At 32.8% G+C, this 17,558-nt stretch overlaps 1 protein-coding gene across 4 annotated transcripts in view; it reads left to right on the top strand.

Moving 5' to 3' along the window:
* Positions 1 to 17,558, top strand: part of LOC127729939 (tyrosine-protein phosphatase non-receptor type 12-like) — a 71,113-nt gene that overhangs the window by 41,201 nt on the left and 12,354 nt on the right. The window contains exons 13-15 of one of the 4 annotated variants that reach the window (XM_052237936.1): positions 1,344 to 1,428; positions 6,333 to 6,364; positions 15,419 to 15,436. In XM_052237936.1, the coding sequence (XP_052093896.1) occupies positions 1,344 to 1,428; positions 6,333 to 6,364; positions 15,419 to 15,436 (135 nt within the window). Of the gene's footprint in view, positions 1 to 1,343; positions 1,429 to 6,332; positions 6,365 to 7,093; positions 7,136 to 13,823; positions 13,905 to 15,418; positions 15,437 to 17,558 lie in introns of all 4 variants that reach the window. The other 3 variants (XM_052237918.1, XM_052237928.1, XM_052237943.1) reach the window with 3 other exon arrangements.

Genomic DNA, 17,558 nt, shown 5'->3' with positions numbered 1-17,558 from the left:
TTATGTTTTTGGTCTGTGCATCTGACAAGACAAACCTTCATGGAATTTAATGAAACTTGGACAGAAGCTTTTTATACGACCGCAAAAAAATTTTTGTGGTCGTATATTGGTATGACGTTGTCGTCGTCGTCGTTGTCGTCCGAAGACACATTAGTTTTCGCACTCTAACTTTAGTTTAAGTGAATGGATCTCAATGAAATTTTACCATAAGGTTCAATACCACAAAAGGAAGGTGGGGATTGATTTTGGGGGTTATGGTACCAATAGTTAAGGAATTAGGGGCCAAAAAGGGGCCAAAAATAAGCATTTTGTAACTTCCAGACAATAACTTGTGTTCAAGTGTATGGATCTCTCTAAAATTGTACTGCAAGGTACCATACCACAAAGGGAAGGCTGGGATTGATTTTTGGGGGTAATTCCCTCAAAATTTTAGTAATTAGGGGCCATAAAAGGGCAAAAAACCAAGCATTTTTGTAGTTTCAGGACAATAACTTGTGTGTAAGTGTATGGATCTTTATGAAATTGTACTGCAAGGTTCCATATCACAAAGGGAAAGCTGGGTTTGAGTTTGGGGGTTATTGGCCTAAACGTTTAGGAATAAGAGGCCAAAAAGGGGCCAAAAAACAAGCATTTTTCTAGATTCTAGACAATAACTTGTGTTCAAGTGTATGGATCTCTCTGAAATTGTACTGCAAGGTACCGTACCACAAAGGGAAAGCTGGGATTGAGTTTGGGGGTAATGAATCATAAGGGGGTTCAAAAAATTTGGGGGGGGATTTTTTTTTCCTTTTTTTTCTTTAAAATTTTCCATTTTAAATTGGTTATTTCTGATTTATATATAAAAGCAAATAATAATGATATGGTTTGAATAGGTAAATTAAAATTTTTTAAGTTATTAGACCACTTTCATTCTGTGTGAGAAACCTATGCTGTGTCAAATATTTAATTACAATCAAATTCAGTGCTGTATCAAGCTTGAATGTTGTGTCCATACTTGCCCCAACTGTTCAGGGTTCGACCTCTGCCGTCGTATCAAGCTGCGCCCCAGCGGAGCATTTTATTAATGGTCATGTTGAAAACAAATTTAGTATAATATCAAGCCTATCTAAAATTGCATGGCATTTGAATTGCTGACTGAAACATTAAAGCTTAACATTGCAAGATTTGTCTCTGCATAGAAGGATATGTGAGGTAAACATCTATGTGACTGCACTGCATCATGAATAGATATATAATGAGGTCACCATCTAGTCATCAATGATGGATGAAAACCAATGTCATAGGGCAAGATTTAAATCACCCATTATCTTTTTATTTTCTATTGCTATGATAACATATTTTAGAATGATGCCCCAGCCATTCCTAAACGAGAATATGATGACCCTGAACCAACACATGAAACTGTAAAGGCCAGTACATCCATGACTGGTGAGTGAATATGTGTTTATTTAAGTAACTTTGTTTCCTGTGTACTAATATTGTAAAAAGTCAGCTGCAAATAGAAATAATAATATATAGTGAGCACCACAAACAAGCTTAAAATCTTAATGTATGAAGCAGCTGATATTTGAAGGGAAAACATTATCTGTATATTGTACTGAATTAAAGTGTTGTGCTACATTTAACCCTTAGTTTTTCAATCATGCAGGAATTCAAATTAATAAATCAAGATCATTGGTATTAATTTTGATATAAAAATAAGATGTGGTATGATTGCCAATGAGACAACTCTCCACCAGAGACCAAATGACATAGAAGGTTAGCAACTATAGGTTGACTTACGGCCTTCAATGATAAGTGAAGCGCATACTAAATAGCAAACTATAAAAGGTCCCATAATGAAAAATGTAAAACAATTTAAACGAAAAAACTTGTGGCTTGATTAATGTGAAAAAACAATAAACAAAAAACTTAATTGATAAACAGCAAAAAACGACAACCACTGAATTACAGGCTCACACATACAGAATGTATGAGTCAAACACTGAAATTATTTTTAAAACTTGAAGTTTAGCTTAATGAAATAATTTTGTTGTCACAAAGCAAAGTCATTAGAATCATAAGAAAATACAATAAGAAAGATAATTACCTTTAGTGGCAGGTGTAAGATATAAAGAAGATGTGAAAGGACAGTTAAAGCCTATAAAAGGTATAGGATTCTAGATTGAAACATTAGAGCTAGGATTTGTATACATCAATCAGATCCTGTGCCCACACTTTGCCAACAAGGTTATGACAACACAGTCACTCCATTCTACTTTCTGTTCTGGTAATTGTTATATCAGCCAATGAAATTTTTACTTCCAAGTTTTTAAAAGTGTACATGTATCATTACCAAAAAATGAGGACCTGAAAGGACTTTAAATGGGAAAATAGAACAGAGCATTGTCAGATCCCGTAAGCTAAGGGTGGATACAGGATCCGTATTTCAATCATGTTAGATATGCTTTGAATATGATGCAGAAATACTTGGTTTTGGCACAGTTATAGCCCTTTCAGAAACTCAAACAAATTGACTATGGTCTTTTGCCTTTCAACAATGAACATACTTGTAATCAGACTAAATGATTTTAAAGCTGGAAATGTTTGTAAATTAAAATAACACATGGTTTGCTATTTACTTCTCACCATTGATCTGCACTGCAGGGAATCAGTATTTACCTTTGCTTCACCTTTCACCCATAAAATCCACTAAAATTGGTATTTCAAGAATAATAATGAATCCACAGTAGTATAATTCCTAGCTAAATCAATATAGAAGTAAGAATATGTTAAATGGTAATGTTTAAAATTTGGTTGCATATTTCTCAGGAACTACACATCACAGCTTCTTGGAATTTAGTATCAAGCTGCATATTAACATGTTATACTGTGTGATGCATTTTCTGATTCATTGCTCATATCCTGTTTTTGTTTACAGAATATTTATATATTCTTACATATAAAAGCCATATATGAAATTTTTGCAGCACTTTTCTCAGGACTTTCTGAAATTTGGAATCTACCTTCTTGTGAGCATGCTTTACAGTGTGATCAAGGATTTGTATAGTATACAAATCCTTAGTATGATGTTTTTGGAAAGTTTACTATAGCTTGCTGTAGCAATATACTTTCCTAAGGCATCGGCCTCAAACCGGAAGTTGGACAGACTATCGCAAGTGTTCTACTCCTAGATAATGTAGTACTAGTGTTTGAATACTAATTCTAGGAAGATGCTTTTGAAATTTTGAGTTATTTCTATTTTGATTAGCTTACAGCTTGAATTAAAATGTACTGAATGTTCATCGATAATTTAAAAAGATTCATTTTGAAAATTGCTATCACAAACACTACTTCGCGGATCTGCGCTGTGCGGAAATTAAAATCAATACACATCTACACGAGACAGCAGTTTCTAAGTTATGCTTTTATCGGTATTCCCCAGACATGCGTGAGATCCATATATGTGTACCTCCCGACGGGAGTACAATATCTCGGTTTCAGGGGTTTCCTCCCGTCTTCCTGTTGAAGAGAAAATAAATACTGTGTTTAAAATATTTCATGAATGAACATTTTTCGACGCTATTTTTACTACGATTATTACAAATGTTTATTAAAGACGTAAAAGCCTGAGTGTATCGAAAGTAACCTGGTATCTCATCTCGGCCCATAACAGACTCGGACTATAACAAACTAGGCCTATTACACAATCGGACTATAACAAAATTCGTATATACTATTTGTTATTAAGTCTCCCAAACAAAGTTTGGAGACTTTTTGTTTTTGCTCAGTTCTTATTATTTTTCTTCTTGGGGTCTATTTGTGGGTATTTTAAGGGGCCTACAGAAGGGAGGGATTTACTAAAGAACAATATGGGATTTTATTTTTTTAAATTTTCAAATGACTATAACTTGAGAACAGTAAGTGATAGACACACGCGGTCTTCAGTAATGATCACAGGACAATAAAACAAATCAAATGAAATATAGGTTGAGTCCCTGGGGTCACCCCACCCCCTTTCAATTTGAGAATGGGCTTTTATCTTGTAAACAGTCGAGATACCCACACTTAAACCATATATATTCATGTATGGGATAATAAAACAAATCAAATGAAATATAGCGGGAGTCCCTCTGGGTCACCGCCACCCCCTCCTGTTTGAGAACTTGTAAACAGTCGAGATCCCCACCCCTAAACCATATATATTCTTGTATGGGACAATAAAACAAATAAAATGAAATATAGGGGGAGTCCCTGGGGGTCACCCCCACCCCATCCTGTGTGAGAACTTGTAAACGGTCGAGATCCCCACCCCTAAACCATATTTATTCTTGTATGGGATAATAAAACAAATCAAATGAAATATAGGGGAAGTTTACGGGGGTCACCCCCATCCCCCTTCTTTTTGAAAACTTGTAAATGGTCGATATCCCCACACCAAAACCAAATATATTCTTGTACGGGACAATAAAACATATCAAATGAAATATAGGGGGAGTCCCTGGGGATCACCCCACCCCATTCTGTTTGAGAACTTGTTAACGGTCGAGATCCCCACCCCTAAACCATATATATTCATGTATGGGATAATAAAACAAATCAAATGAAATATAGCGAGAGTCCCTCTGGGTCACCCCACCCCCTCTTGTTTGAGAACTTGTAAATGGTCTAGATCCCCACCTTGAAACCATATATATTCTTGTATGGGACAATAAAACAAATAAAATGAAATATAGGGGGAGTCCCTGGGGGTCACCCCCACCCCATCCTGTGTGAGAACTTGTAAATGGTCGAGATCCCCACCCCTAAACCATATATATTCTTGTATGGGACAATAAAACAAACCAAATGAAATATAGGGGGAGTCCCTGGGGGTCACCCCCACCCCTTCCTGTTTGAGAACTTGTAAACAGTTGAGATCCCCACCCGTAAACCATATATATTCTTGTATGGGACAATAAAACAAATCAAATGAAATATAGGGGGAGTCCCTGGGGATCACCCCACTCCATCCTATTTGAGAACTTGTAAACGGTCTAGATCCCCACCCCTAAACCATATATATTCATGTATGGGATAATAAAACAAATCAAATGAAATAAAGAGTCCCCTGAGAATCAACCCCCCCTTTTTTGAGAACTTGTAAACGGTCGAGATCCCCACCCCTAAACCATATATATTCCTGTTCATGATTTCAAGAAGATTTGAATGACATACAGGGTTAATCCCTCGGCGTCGCTTATGCATATCACTTCACTAGACCAAATCAATTTGTACTGTCAGGCGACCATGGGAATGACTAATTATGGGAGCTTTGTTTGGGAGACTTCGTAACAGCATCCTGTTACAATTATTTCTTGTATTAAGTAAAAAATTATAGAAGTCGGAAAAAAACGTTAACCACACAATCTACTAATCGTAGTCTGAGTTTGTTCAATATATAACAATTCAAACAAGAAAACTAACTGCTTAATTAGTAATAATACAATTGACTACAAACAAATATGAAGGACCTTGATCAATAAAAAATACTTAATCACAGGCCCTTTACATGGGATGGGTACAGAAAGAAATTGACAGAGCTTTCTGTATATTTGATTACTTTAAATCTACAGTTTAAGGTTGCAATAGAAATTATCAAAATTTTACATGACAAACATATGAAAAAAGTGATTTTTGATAATTGCTGATGAGACAATTGTTTAGGGAAAAACACCAAAGCTGTGATTAAATACATATTTGAAATAATACACATCTACAACCTATTTGAAATAATACACATGTACAACCTATTTGAAGTAATACACATCTACAACCTATTTGAAATAATACACATCTACAACCTATTTGAAATAATACACATCTACCGTTGCAAACTTTCCACAGGTGCTATCCAGCCCTTTGATTTTTAGATCCATCACTCATCAACTTCCTGTTTAACCAATACATATAGCAGTGGTTTCATTACTACTTGGTTTTCCCATTATGAAAAATTAACTATTTTTATGCCCCACCGACAATAGTAGAGGGCATTATGTTTTTTCAGTCTGTGCGTCCGTCCGTTTGTCCGTCCGTCTGTTTGTCCGTTTGTCCGTCTGTCCAGCTTCAGGTTAAAGTTTTTGATCAAGGTAGTTTTTGATGAAGTTGAAGTCCAATCAACTTGAAACATGTTTCCTATGATATGATCTTTCTAATTTTAATGCCAAATTAGAGTTTTTACCCCAATTTTCACGGTCCAATGAACATAGAAAATGATAGTGCGAGTGGGGCATCCGTGTACTATGGACACATTCTTGTTTATATTTTAATAATTCAATTTTCAGTTTAATTCATAATGATAATTTTTATTTCAGACAAATTAAAAAGCAAGATAACTACTACATTTGTAAGTACTATGACATATTATTTCTAGGAGTGTCCTTTCCTTTCATACAAAATAGTTGTAGAAAATAGCTAGTTTTCTTCCCTCTACAGATTCAGGGGTATATAGGCATCCTCATGTCCGTCTGTCTGTCGGCCCATCTGTCAGTTCGTATATCTGTCTCCGTCACTTTTTTGGTTTCCTGATGGTAAATAGACAACTGCTTTTTGTACTTAATTGAAATAGAGAACCAATTTATTGAAATTAAGTTCAAATTTCGTCGTTTTCACTTGTACCGTTCCAGAGTAATGGTTCTTGATTGTTGAAAAAAAAAGAAAAATTAGTTTCCAGATGATTGAAAGGTAACTCTTTTTGAAAAATGAATTGATATTTATTGGGCATGTTTTGGATTAAAAAAGACATATTTAGTTCGATTTTCATTGTTTTCACCAGAGTTATATGTGATTGTTGGAAAAATTAAAAAGAATTGTGGTTTCCAGATGATGAATTGAGAACTGCTTTTTGCAATTAATTGAAATTTAATGAAATGTTTTGGACCACTAAACAAAATCATGATCTCTCAGGTGCTACAAGGGTGGTGATATCTGTGATCTCGTAGATCACCTCTCTAGTTCATAAAAAACCTCCATGATAAAATTGTCTTCTGAAGAGATAAGACATTAGGACTTCTCATACCTGTTAGTATTGAATATATAATTCATTTATATTTAGAAGATTATTTTCTTATAACAGACCCGCGGACAACATTGTGTGAGTGAAAACATCATTAATCTGGTGAGCTTTGAAGAATGAATTATTTTATAATAATATGGTCATTTATGTATTTTAATAAACCTTATTTTCTTTAATATTTTACATTGCATGAATCTTGGAAATATTGCTTGAAAGTAAGTTTGTTATAGGATGTTTTACTAATCCCTTGTCTTCATTAAATTTTTTTTCTCATTAGTCACATAAGTAAAGAAAGTAAAATTAAGTACCTGTATATTCTTTTAAGTACTTCACCACATTTTAAATGAGTAAATTCAATTATAACTTTTGGGCTTCTACAAGAATATTGTTTGAATTACACACACAAAAAATATTTTGGATTTTTGGATTTTATTCTAAATCCTGAAAATTTCAGCTTAAAAAAAGTGTTCATAGTTTTTCATATAATTCTCTCATAGTTTAAAATATTGCAGTGTAATAGTTTTTATTGTCTTGTCTCAACAAAGTCGTGGAGGCAGCAGAGTCAACATTTATGTAAACTTTGTGATAAGGGTAGTTTAAGAGGAACCGCTAAGGGTAAGTCAATGATATTTGGTATGTAGTTGTATTACCATAAACAAATCTCATTTCCATGGAAATTATTTGATCCCTCTTCCTCAATTATGGTCTATTGACTGTAAAGCTTTTGCATAGTTTAGATGTTAAAGTTTGTGATAAAGTCAGTTTAAGAGGAACCACTTACTGGTATGTTAAGTCAAATATATATAGTAAGCAGTTATATTAGCTTTTGGCATATCTCATTTTCATATCAATTATTTGGTCCCCCCTCCTCAGTCATGGTCTTTAGACTTTAAAACTTTTGCATAGTTTACATGTTCAATTTTTTTATAAGGTCAGTCTAAAGGGAACCCCTAGTAGACAGTCAATAATATTTGGTATGCAATTGTATCAGCATTAGCACATTTCAATTTCAATGAGATTATTTCATTAGAGCCCTCGTTCATGGTCTGTTGACCTTGAAACTTTTGCATAGTTTACATGTTAAAGTTTGTGATTAATTCAGTATTACGGGAACCACTAATTGTCAGTCAATGGTATTTGGTATGCAGTTATATTAGAATTAGCTTATGTCATTTTCAAGGAGATATACTAGCCCAGACTCTTCTGTCATGGTCTATTAGCTTAAACTTTTGCATAGCGTACATGCTAAAGTTTGCGATTAGGTCAGTTTAAGGGGAACTTCTTATGGTAAATGACATTTTGTATGCAGTTGTATAAGCATTGGCATATCATTTCCACAGAGATTATTTGGACCAAACCTTAAGTCATAGTTTATTAACTTTGAACATTTTGCATTGTTTACATGTAATATAGTGTTGCCATATTAATTTCATCATTAGCATTATGCCAACAAAATTACATACAGGTGGAACATATCTCTGCATTAACAGTTATTAATTTTTAACATCAAAATGTTTCTTTATTTGTGACTGGTCTTGATATAGGTTTTCTAATTAAGAAAATAATAAATGGTAACTATCATTAAAAAAAATCAGATTGCTGTTTTTAAATGGTAAATAATTATTATTATTTTTTTGATGAAATTTAAGGAAAACTAAAATTATTTTTGAACATAATGATATTTAATTTATCCAAATATCTATATTTATCTATTCGACTTTCTTTTTAAAATATAAAAGCATAGAAATTAAAGTTAGATATTATGGATAAATAACAGGAAAAAAAACTAAAGGTTTTGATTTTTGTTGTTTTTAGTAAGCATGTTTCCTTCTGAATATTAATAGGCATGATAACAAATTCTGTGTTAAACCCCTTTTTATACGACCGCAAAAATTGAAAATTTTTTGGTCGTATATTGGTATGACATTGGCGTTGTCGTCGTCGTCGTCGTCGTCGTCGTCGTCGTCGTCGTCGTCGTCGTCGTCGTCGTCGTCGTCGTCGTCGTCGTCCGGCGTCGTCCGAAGACACATTGGTTTTCGCACTCTAACTTTAGTTTAAGTGAATGGATCTCCATGAAATTTTACCATAAGGTTCAATACCACGAAAGGAAGGTGGGGATTGATTTTGGGGGTTATGGTACCAACAGTTAAGGAATTAGGGGCCAAAAAGGGGCCAAAAATAAGCATTTTTGTAACTTCCAGACAATAACTTGTGTGTAAGTGTATGGATCTCTCTGACATTGTACCACAAGGTTCCATATCACAAAGGGAAGGCTGTAATTGATTTTGGGGGTAATTGCCTCAAAATTTTAGGAATTAGGGGCCAAAAAAGGGGCAAAAAACAAGCATTTTTCTAGTTTCATGACAATAACTTGTGTGTAAGTGTTTGGATATTTCTGAAATTGTACTACAAGGTTCCATATCACAAAGGGAAAGCTGGAATTGAGTCTGGGGGTAATTGCCCGAAACGTTTAGGAATTGGGGGCCAAAAAGGGGCCAAAAATAAGCATTTTTCTAGTTTCCAGACAATAACTTGTGTTCAAGTGTATGGATCTCTCTGAAATTGTACTGCAAGGTACCATACCACAAAGGGAAGGCTGGGATTGAGTTTGGGGGTGATGAATCATAAGGGGGTTCAAAAAATTTGGGGGGGGGGATTTTTTTTTTTCTTTTTTTTTCTTTTTTTCCTTTTTTTTTTCTTTTAAAATTTTCCATTTTAAGTTGGTTATTTCTGATTAATATTTAAAAGCAAATAATAATGATATGGTAGGAGATACACACCAAACAGGATGTGTAAATTATTATATAATAAGTATTGTGCAATAGCAAGAAATTTTCAATTGCACAGTATTGCACAATTGCAAGAAATCTTCAATTGCACAGTATTGCGCAATAGCAAGAAATCTTCAATTGCACAGTATTGCGCAATAGCAAGAAATATCCAATAGCACAATATTGCGCAATAGCAAGAAATTGTCAATTGTACAGTATTGCACAATAGCAAGAAATATTCAATTGCACAGTATTGTGCAAAAGAAGATACTTCGTATAAATTGCTTATTTTTTGATCAATTTCAATGGGGTTTTATTCTTGAATTCTTGGGGTTCTTTAATATGCTGAATCTAACCGTGTATTAAGTTTTTGGATTTTGGGCCCCGTTTTTAAATTGGTCCACATTGAGGTCCAAAGGGTCCAAAATTTAACTTTGTTTGACTTCATCAAAAATTGAATTATTGGGGTTCTTTGATATGCCGAATCTAACCGTGTATTTAGATTCTTAATTTTTGGTTCCGTTTTCAAATTGGTCTACATTAAGGTCAAAAGGGTCCAAAATTAAACTTAGTTTGATTTTAACAAAAATTGAATTTTTAGGGTACTTTGATATGCTGAATCTAAACATGTATTTAGATTTTTGATTATGGGCCCAGTTTTCAAGTTGGTCCAAATCGGGGTCCAAAATTAAACTTTGTCTGATTTCAACAAAAATTGAATATATGGGGTTCTTTGATATGCTGAATCTAACCATGTATTTAGATTTTTGATTTTTGGGCCCCGTTATCAACTTTGTCCACATTGAGGTCAAAAGGGTCCAAAATTAAACTTTGTTTGATTTCATCAAAAATTGAATTCTTGGGGTTCTTTGATATGCTGAATCTAACCATGTATTTAGATTTTTTATTTGTGGACCCGCTATCAAATTGGTTCATATTGAGGTCAAAAGGGTCCAAAATTAAACTTTGTTTGATTTCATCAAAAATTGAATTATTGGGGTTCTTTGATATGCCAAATCTAACCGTGTATTTAGATTTTTAATTTTGGGTCCTGTTTTTAAATTGGTCTACATTAAGGTCCAAAGGGTCCAAAATTAAACTTAGTTTGATTTTAACAAAAATTGAATTTTTGGGGTTCTTTGATATGCTGAATCTAAACATGTGTTTAGATTTTTGATTATGGGCCCAGTTTTCAAGTTGGTCCAAGTTGGGGTCCAAATTAAACTTTGTTTGATTTCAACAAAAATTGAATATATGGGGTTCTTTGATATGCTGAATCTAAACATGTATTTAGATTTTAGATTTTTGGCCCAGTTTTCAAGTTGGTCCAAATTGGGGTCCAAAATTAAACTTTGTTTGATTTCAACAAAAATTGAATATATGGGGTTCTTTGATATGCTGAATCTTACCATGTGTTTAGATTTTTTATTTGTGGGCCGGCTATCAAATTGGTTCATATTGAGGTCAAAAGGGTCCAAAATTAAACTTTGTTTGATTTCATCAAAAATTTAATTATTGGGGTTCTTTGATATGCCAAATCTAACCGTGTATTTAGATTTTTAATTTTGGGTCCCGTTTTTTAAATTGGTCTACATTAAGGTCCAAAGGGTCCAAAATTAAACTTAGTTTGATTTTAAAAAAAATTGAATTTTTGGGGTTCTTTGATATGCTGAATCTAAACATGTGTTTAGATTTTTGATTATGGGACCAGTTTTCAAGTTTGTCCAAGTTGGGGTCCAAAATTAAACTTTGTTTGATTTCAACAAAAATTGAATATATGGGGTTCTTTGATATGCTGAATCTAAACATGTATTTAGATTTTAGATTTTTGGCCCAGTTTTCAAGTTGGTCCAAATTGGGGTCCAAAATTAAACTTTGTTTGATTTCAACAAAAATTGAATATATGGGGTTCTTTGATATGCTGAATCTTACCATGTATTTAGATTTTTTATTTTGTGGGCCTGCTATCAAATTGGTTCATATTGAGGTCAAAAGGGTCCAAAATTAAACTTTGTTTGATTTCATCAAAAATTGAATTATTGGGGTTCTTTGATATGCCAAATCTAACCGTGTTTTTAGATTTTTAATTTTGGGTCCCGTTTTTTAAATTGGTCTACATTAAGGTCCAAAGGGTCCAAAATTAAACTTGGTTTGATTTTAACAAAAATTGAATTCTTGGGGTACTTTGATATGCTGAATCTAAACATGTGTTTAGATTTTTGATTATGGGACCAGTTTTCAAGTTTGTCCAAGTTGGGGTCCAAAATTAAACTTTGTTTGATTTCAACAAAAATTGAATATATGGGGTTCTTTGATATGCTGAATCTAACCATGTATTTTGATTTTGGACATTGGACCATAATAGGTAAATTAAAAAAATTGAAGTTCTTAGACCACATTCTTTCTGTGTCAGAAACCTATGCTGTGTCAAATATTTAATCACAATCCAAATTCAGAGCTGTATCAAGCTTGAATGTTGTGTCCATACTTGCCCCAACTGTTAAGGGTTCGACCTCTGTGGTCGTATCAAGCTGCGCCCAGCGAAGCATTTTATTATACATATGCAATATCTTTTTGTACCATTTTACACTAAAATTACATAGTTTAGTATATTCACTTGCATTTTGAATAGAAAAAAACCATTGAAATATAGTCACCTAACTCTAGTTTGTTCTTTTATTGTAACTGTCCCAGGTTACAGGGAGGGTTTGGCACCAGCAAACTAGTTTAACTTTTAACTAGTTGTCTCATTGGCAATCATACCACATCTCTTTTTTTACAACTCTGTAAACTGACGATGTTCCCAAAGACCCAAACATGTATCAATTAAATGATGTGTGCACTATGTAGGATTTACTAGCAGCTCATTTGTCTGTCACAGGTCAAGATGGTATTACCCTCTTTATTAATATTTTCTTTAGTGGAATTTTAAAGAATGTGACGTCTTTTTTTTAATCAAATCCATATATCTTAATTGAAATTTATTGTTAAAGGAAGAATGGATTTGTAGTGTTGTTGAAACGTGTTAAATTTAGACAGAGATTGGTTCTGGTAATTGCTCCAGCTGGCAACCTAAGACTTATGAATTATAGTATTGTCAAATGTTCTAAGATTTCAGCCATTTATGGGGGATACAGTTTAACTCTTACCTCTCTTTCCAAAAGACTAAAGAAATAGGGTCATACATTGTAAATTTTGTGACTTTGCATTACAAGTTACAGAATGTGTCTCACAATTTGTCCACACTTTTATACAAAATTTAGCATTTCTGAAATTGTAGTTGCATATATGTTTTTTTTCCTGCAAAATATACAGCAGTTATTAGTTAATACCTGATTTTTAAACTCAAAGTTAAAAAGTTATCTCATTTTCTAGCAGCTCAGTTGAGTTGCTGCTAAATTTACCCAGACCTATTACTGTAAAACATTTCTTTGGTAAAACAATCAATTTTGCTCAGTTGAAACAGCCTTCTTTAGGTGATTGAACCTTAGATTTGCCTCAGTTCAACCTGAGCAATTTTGGCTTCAGCACCTGATATTTTGTGAAGTTGCTCTACATTGAATTTAAATAGAATTTACCAACTTCTCAAGAAGAAAAGTAAACACAAGTTTAGGTAAAGAGGTAGTTTAAGATTAAGTTTATATTTCATCACTACAGTTAATCAAGGTCTTCAAAGTATTCACAATTTTGTGAAAAGGAGTCATGTGTCATTTTGAACAATTGTAGGAATTTGATTACATATTTAACACGTCTTGTGCAGTAAAAATAAGTTTTTACCTTTTGGTCAATTCGCTGTTCAGGGATCGAGCACCTGCTAGCAGTCTAGGTTTTTACATGTTAAAATGAAGACTTAAATTGAAAGATAACCTAATTTTATTTAAAACGAACCTATAGTATAACAGACTTTGTATTCAAATGGCAGGTAGATTATCACTTAGTTCAAATTGGTATTGGTATAATCCTGTGAGATTTCAACTTATATTCCCATTTAGTAATATTTGAATGTGTTATGATTATAGCATAGTCGAAATAGATCTATACGTCACGTTATTCATGGTACACATGCGTTTGGGCATGCTATCCAAAAGAGAGTTCAAGAGGTTGGTAATTAGGGAAGTAATACCTGTAGCTTCTAATTAACCTAATAACTGTCAGGGGAAAACAAAGCTGAAGCTTGTTTGATATTCTTTTACATATCATTCTGCCTGTAGGATGCATTGCACTCCAAAATAAAGCCAAAGTCCATCTAAAAATTTGTCAGATATTTTTTTCATCAATATTAAAAGTTTCTGTATAAAAAAAGCATATAAATAACTGTAACAATAATTTTTGAATGTCAGATACACCTTTACAGATGTTTTATATTTTGAATTGATATTTAGAAGTAAATGGTCTTGAGACTTTAGATCTTATCAGTTCAAAATGAAACCAACACAGTATTTAAGATCCTTTACTGGTTAATGAAAATATGTACCCAAAAGGAAAAATGATTTTTTTATTCCAATTACTATATGTGTTGATAAACTTCCTGTCATGATTAAGAAGAGGTGTGCTCTTATTTTTAAAGTCATGTTTGAAACCACTTACCAAATCAGAAGTATGTGTGAATTTAAGAAAAACTTGCTATTAATGGTCATATAGACATATCTGATAAAAGTTTACTGCTTCACTGCCCAATAAATTTGCTGACAGTAACTATAGATAGTCGCTAAACTTTATGTGAACTTGTTCTTTTTTTTTTATCAAACAAAGTACTGTAAATTCAGAAATTATTGTGTGCATTGATTATTGCGATTTTTGAAGAATGGACAAAAATGCGAGACTAATTATTGCAATTTCTGGAAAATCTGCATACAGATGCGTATATCAGATATCAGAATGCGAATTCTAATTATTGCGATACTAACCCATTCGCATTTTTCGCATTAATAAAAACCTCGCAATAATTTCTGAATTTACAGTATTTGATTTACATTACAACTACATATTGCCCATTTGATATGTATATATTACAACTACATATTGCCCATTTGATATGTATATATTACATTACATATTGCCCATTTGATATGTATATATAAATAAAATGAGATGTTCGGCTTAACCCTATAGAAAGCAAACTAACACAAATAAAAAAGCAACTTAAAGTCCATTTAGAGACAAGTTTATACCTTATTTCAAGTCCTAAATGGGCCCTATATCCAGATAATATGTGAATGAATTTATCAGCGACTTCAAAAGATCTGCTGTCAGCATCAAATCCTTCAAAGAACAGAAAAACTCATAATACTTTACCTAAGACAACTACTGAGCATACTGCTTGGTTAAAATATGTAGATGTTGACCTGCTTTCTTAAAAATCTTGATTAGGTAACAAAAGTTACATACAAAAATATACAAGAAGATTCATTAAAGGGAACTTAACAGTGTAATATATTAGTACAACAGACAAAAAAAAAAACATAGTGACAAGTAAAACCTTACTGCTTAGTACTATATCAAAGATCGCCCTTGTTTATTATGTTGCTGCTCAGCAGGAAAGGTATAGTATTGTGTAATCTACCGGTATAATATCTGGTATGGTCATTAATATATAGATCTCTGTGTGTTTCAGTTAAATAAGAAAATTAGGGTAGTGTAAATATTTTAAGTTGCATACAGCTTAGCATGCATTTGATTTGTTTCCCAACAATTTTCTTTTATAACAATGAAAACCATAAACCTGTTAACCAGTTTTCTTGCCATGGGTCAGTTCAGTTTGAATTGTATTCTTAGGTTAAGAGTTGAAATAGGTGAAACAGATTGCTTCAGGATTATAACTGATATTGACATGAGTTTTGATTGAATCAATTTTGTTTTCAGCACCAGATATTTTTTAAAACAGCTCTTGATAATTTTTCATATAAATCAAAATGGTTAACACATCTATGGTTTTAGTTGTGAAATGCTTTTTAAAATGATTAAATGAGAATTTATGACATGGTTTCTTGCCTAATGCCCACTAGTAGCAGTAGAACATCAATTTTGCCTGTTAGTATTTTGTTCTGTCATTTTTGCTTTTTGTTCTTTTCTATTTTGTTATTTTGTATTATCATCTACAAAGTTCTGCAATGCAATGTAATAATGGCACTTACGAATGTTCTATGGACATCTGTCCGGAGTTAAATTTTTTTTAGACATAAATAAATTTGTTAAACCTTCATGGAATGATATGACACTTGGACTGAAACTTCCTTATAATCCAGAGAAAAAAATTTCTCAGTATTTTCTTATAAATGTACCTTGTTTTTGCAGTCAACCTTACACTTTTACAGCAAAAATTGCAGACGAGACACAGGGTTTAATCGAACCCTTTAAAATTTTTTAGCTTTGATATTTAAGCTCTCTTTCATTTACTTTTTTATTATTGTCTCGCCGGCAAAGAAAGTCTCAGAATGAGAGACATAGGTATGCAAATCTGCCAGCAGCGGCGTAAACTATTTCTATAAAGCTTGTATATTTCAGATGGGAACACCTGGATGATTCTTACCATCTTATGTTACGAAGTTTTCTGCTGTCATATGTCCATTGTCCTTGACCTCATTTTCAAGGTTTACATGTAAGTCAGACAGGGTTCAACTGACCTAAACCCCATTTCATTGATCCGTGATCATGGTTAAAGTTAATTCATTAGGTCTGTTTCTCAGATACTATTAAAAGTAGGTAACTATATTTGATGTATGGAATGATTGTAAGTTTAGATGTCAGTCTGGCAGTTATGTTTTATCTGACATTGACCTCATTTACATGGTTCATTAGTCAATTTAAAGTTTTTGTGTTTTAGCCTGTTTCTCAGATAATAAAAGCCAAAAGGCAAATATATTTGGTGTATGGAATGATTGTAAGGTTTACATGTCTATCTAGCAGGGTTCATCAGACCTTGATCTCATTTACACCAATCATTGATAATGTTAAGTTTATTATTTACTTAAAGTAAAGCTCAATTTAAAGGCTTTCAATATAAAATCGATTATGATCGTTAAAGCAGGCAAGACATTTCAGCATGTGCACTATTGTCATCTTAAAATCTTATGGACATTTGCAGATTCATAGAGATCTAGTATTGTCTAATCTTATTCCTGAATGTTGACTGAAACTTATAATTGTACTAGGGATTGGTTAGGTGATTGTCATTTTGTTTTTAGTGGATATTTATGAAGTAGGATAATATTTTTATTGAATAAAAGTTATGTGTTAATTATCAAAGTGTGCTATGTTACATTATGATAACTGACTTTAAGGAGAACAAATGATCAAATAGGGGGGGGGGGGGGGGTTTGGCAGCTGGCCCAAAAGTTTGTATAGTTGTGCCAAATGCTGGTACAAAAATACCTGTAATAACAGTTTTGTTGTTGTTGTATTTTAATCTATGCCCTGAATTAAACAGTGTAGTTGAATTTCTATACTGCAATCTTGATTTCATGTAAGAGACATGAACAAAAAAATACTTATTCAAAACAACATTGAATAATAGATAACAAAACAGTTTCTAGATTTAAAATATAAATTCATTACCAGAACTTTGGTTGAAGGTGGACACGAAAATTAATCAACAATAATTACTTGTCTTATTTAATGCTTAAAATATTGTTTAATTATTCATGAAAATTTAATCCTCTTCATAACTTTTTTAGTTGAATTTTAGCACACTCTTTGGGAAAAAATACACAATGTGGAAGACAGATACTGTAATTCATGGGCTTGTGTATTTTTAT

The sequence above is a fragment of the Mytilus californianus genome, unplaced genomic scaffold, assembly GCF_021869535.1.
Source record: "Mytilus californianus isolate M0D057914Y unplaced genomic scaffold, xbMytCali1.0.p SCAF_1, whole genome shotgun sequence".
Lineage (NCBI taxonomy): Eukaryota > Metazoa > Mollusca > Bivalvia > Mytilida > Mytilidae > Mytilus > Mytilus californianus.
The sequence above is the reverse complement of the archived record's forward strand: the minus strand, read 5'-3'. Positions and strand labels throughout refer to the sequence as shown.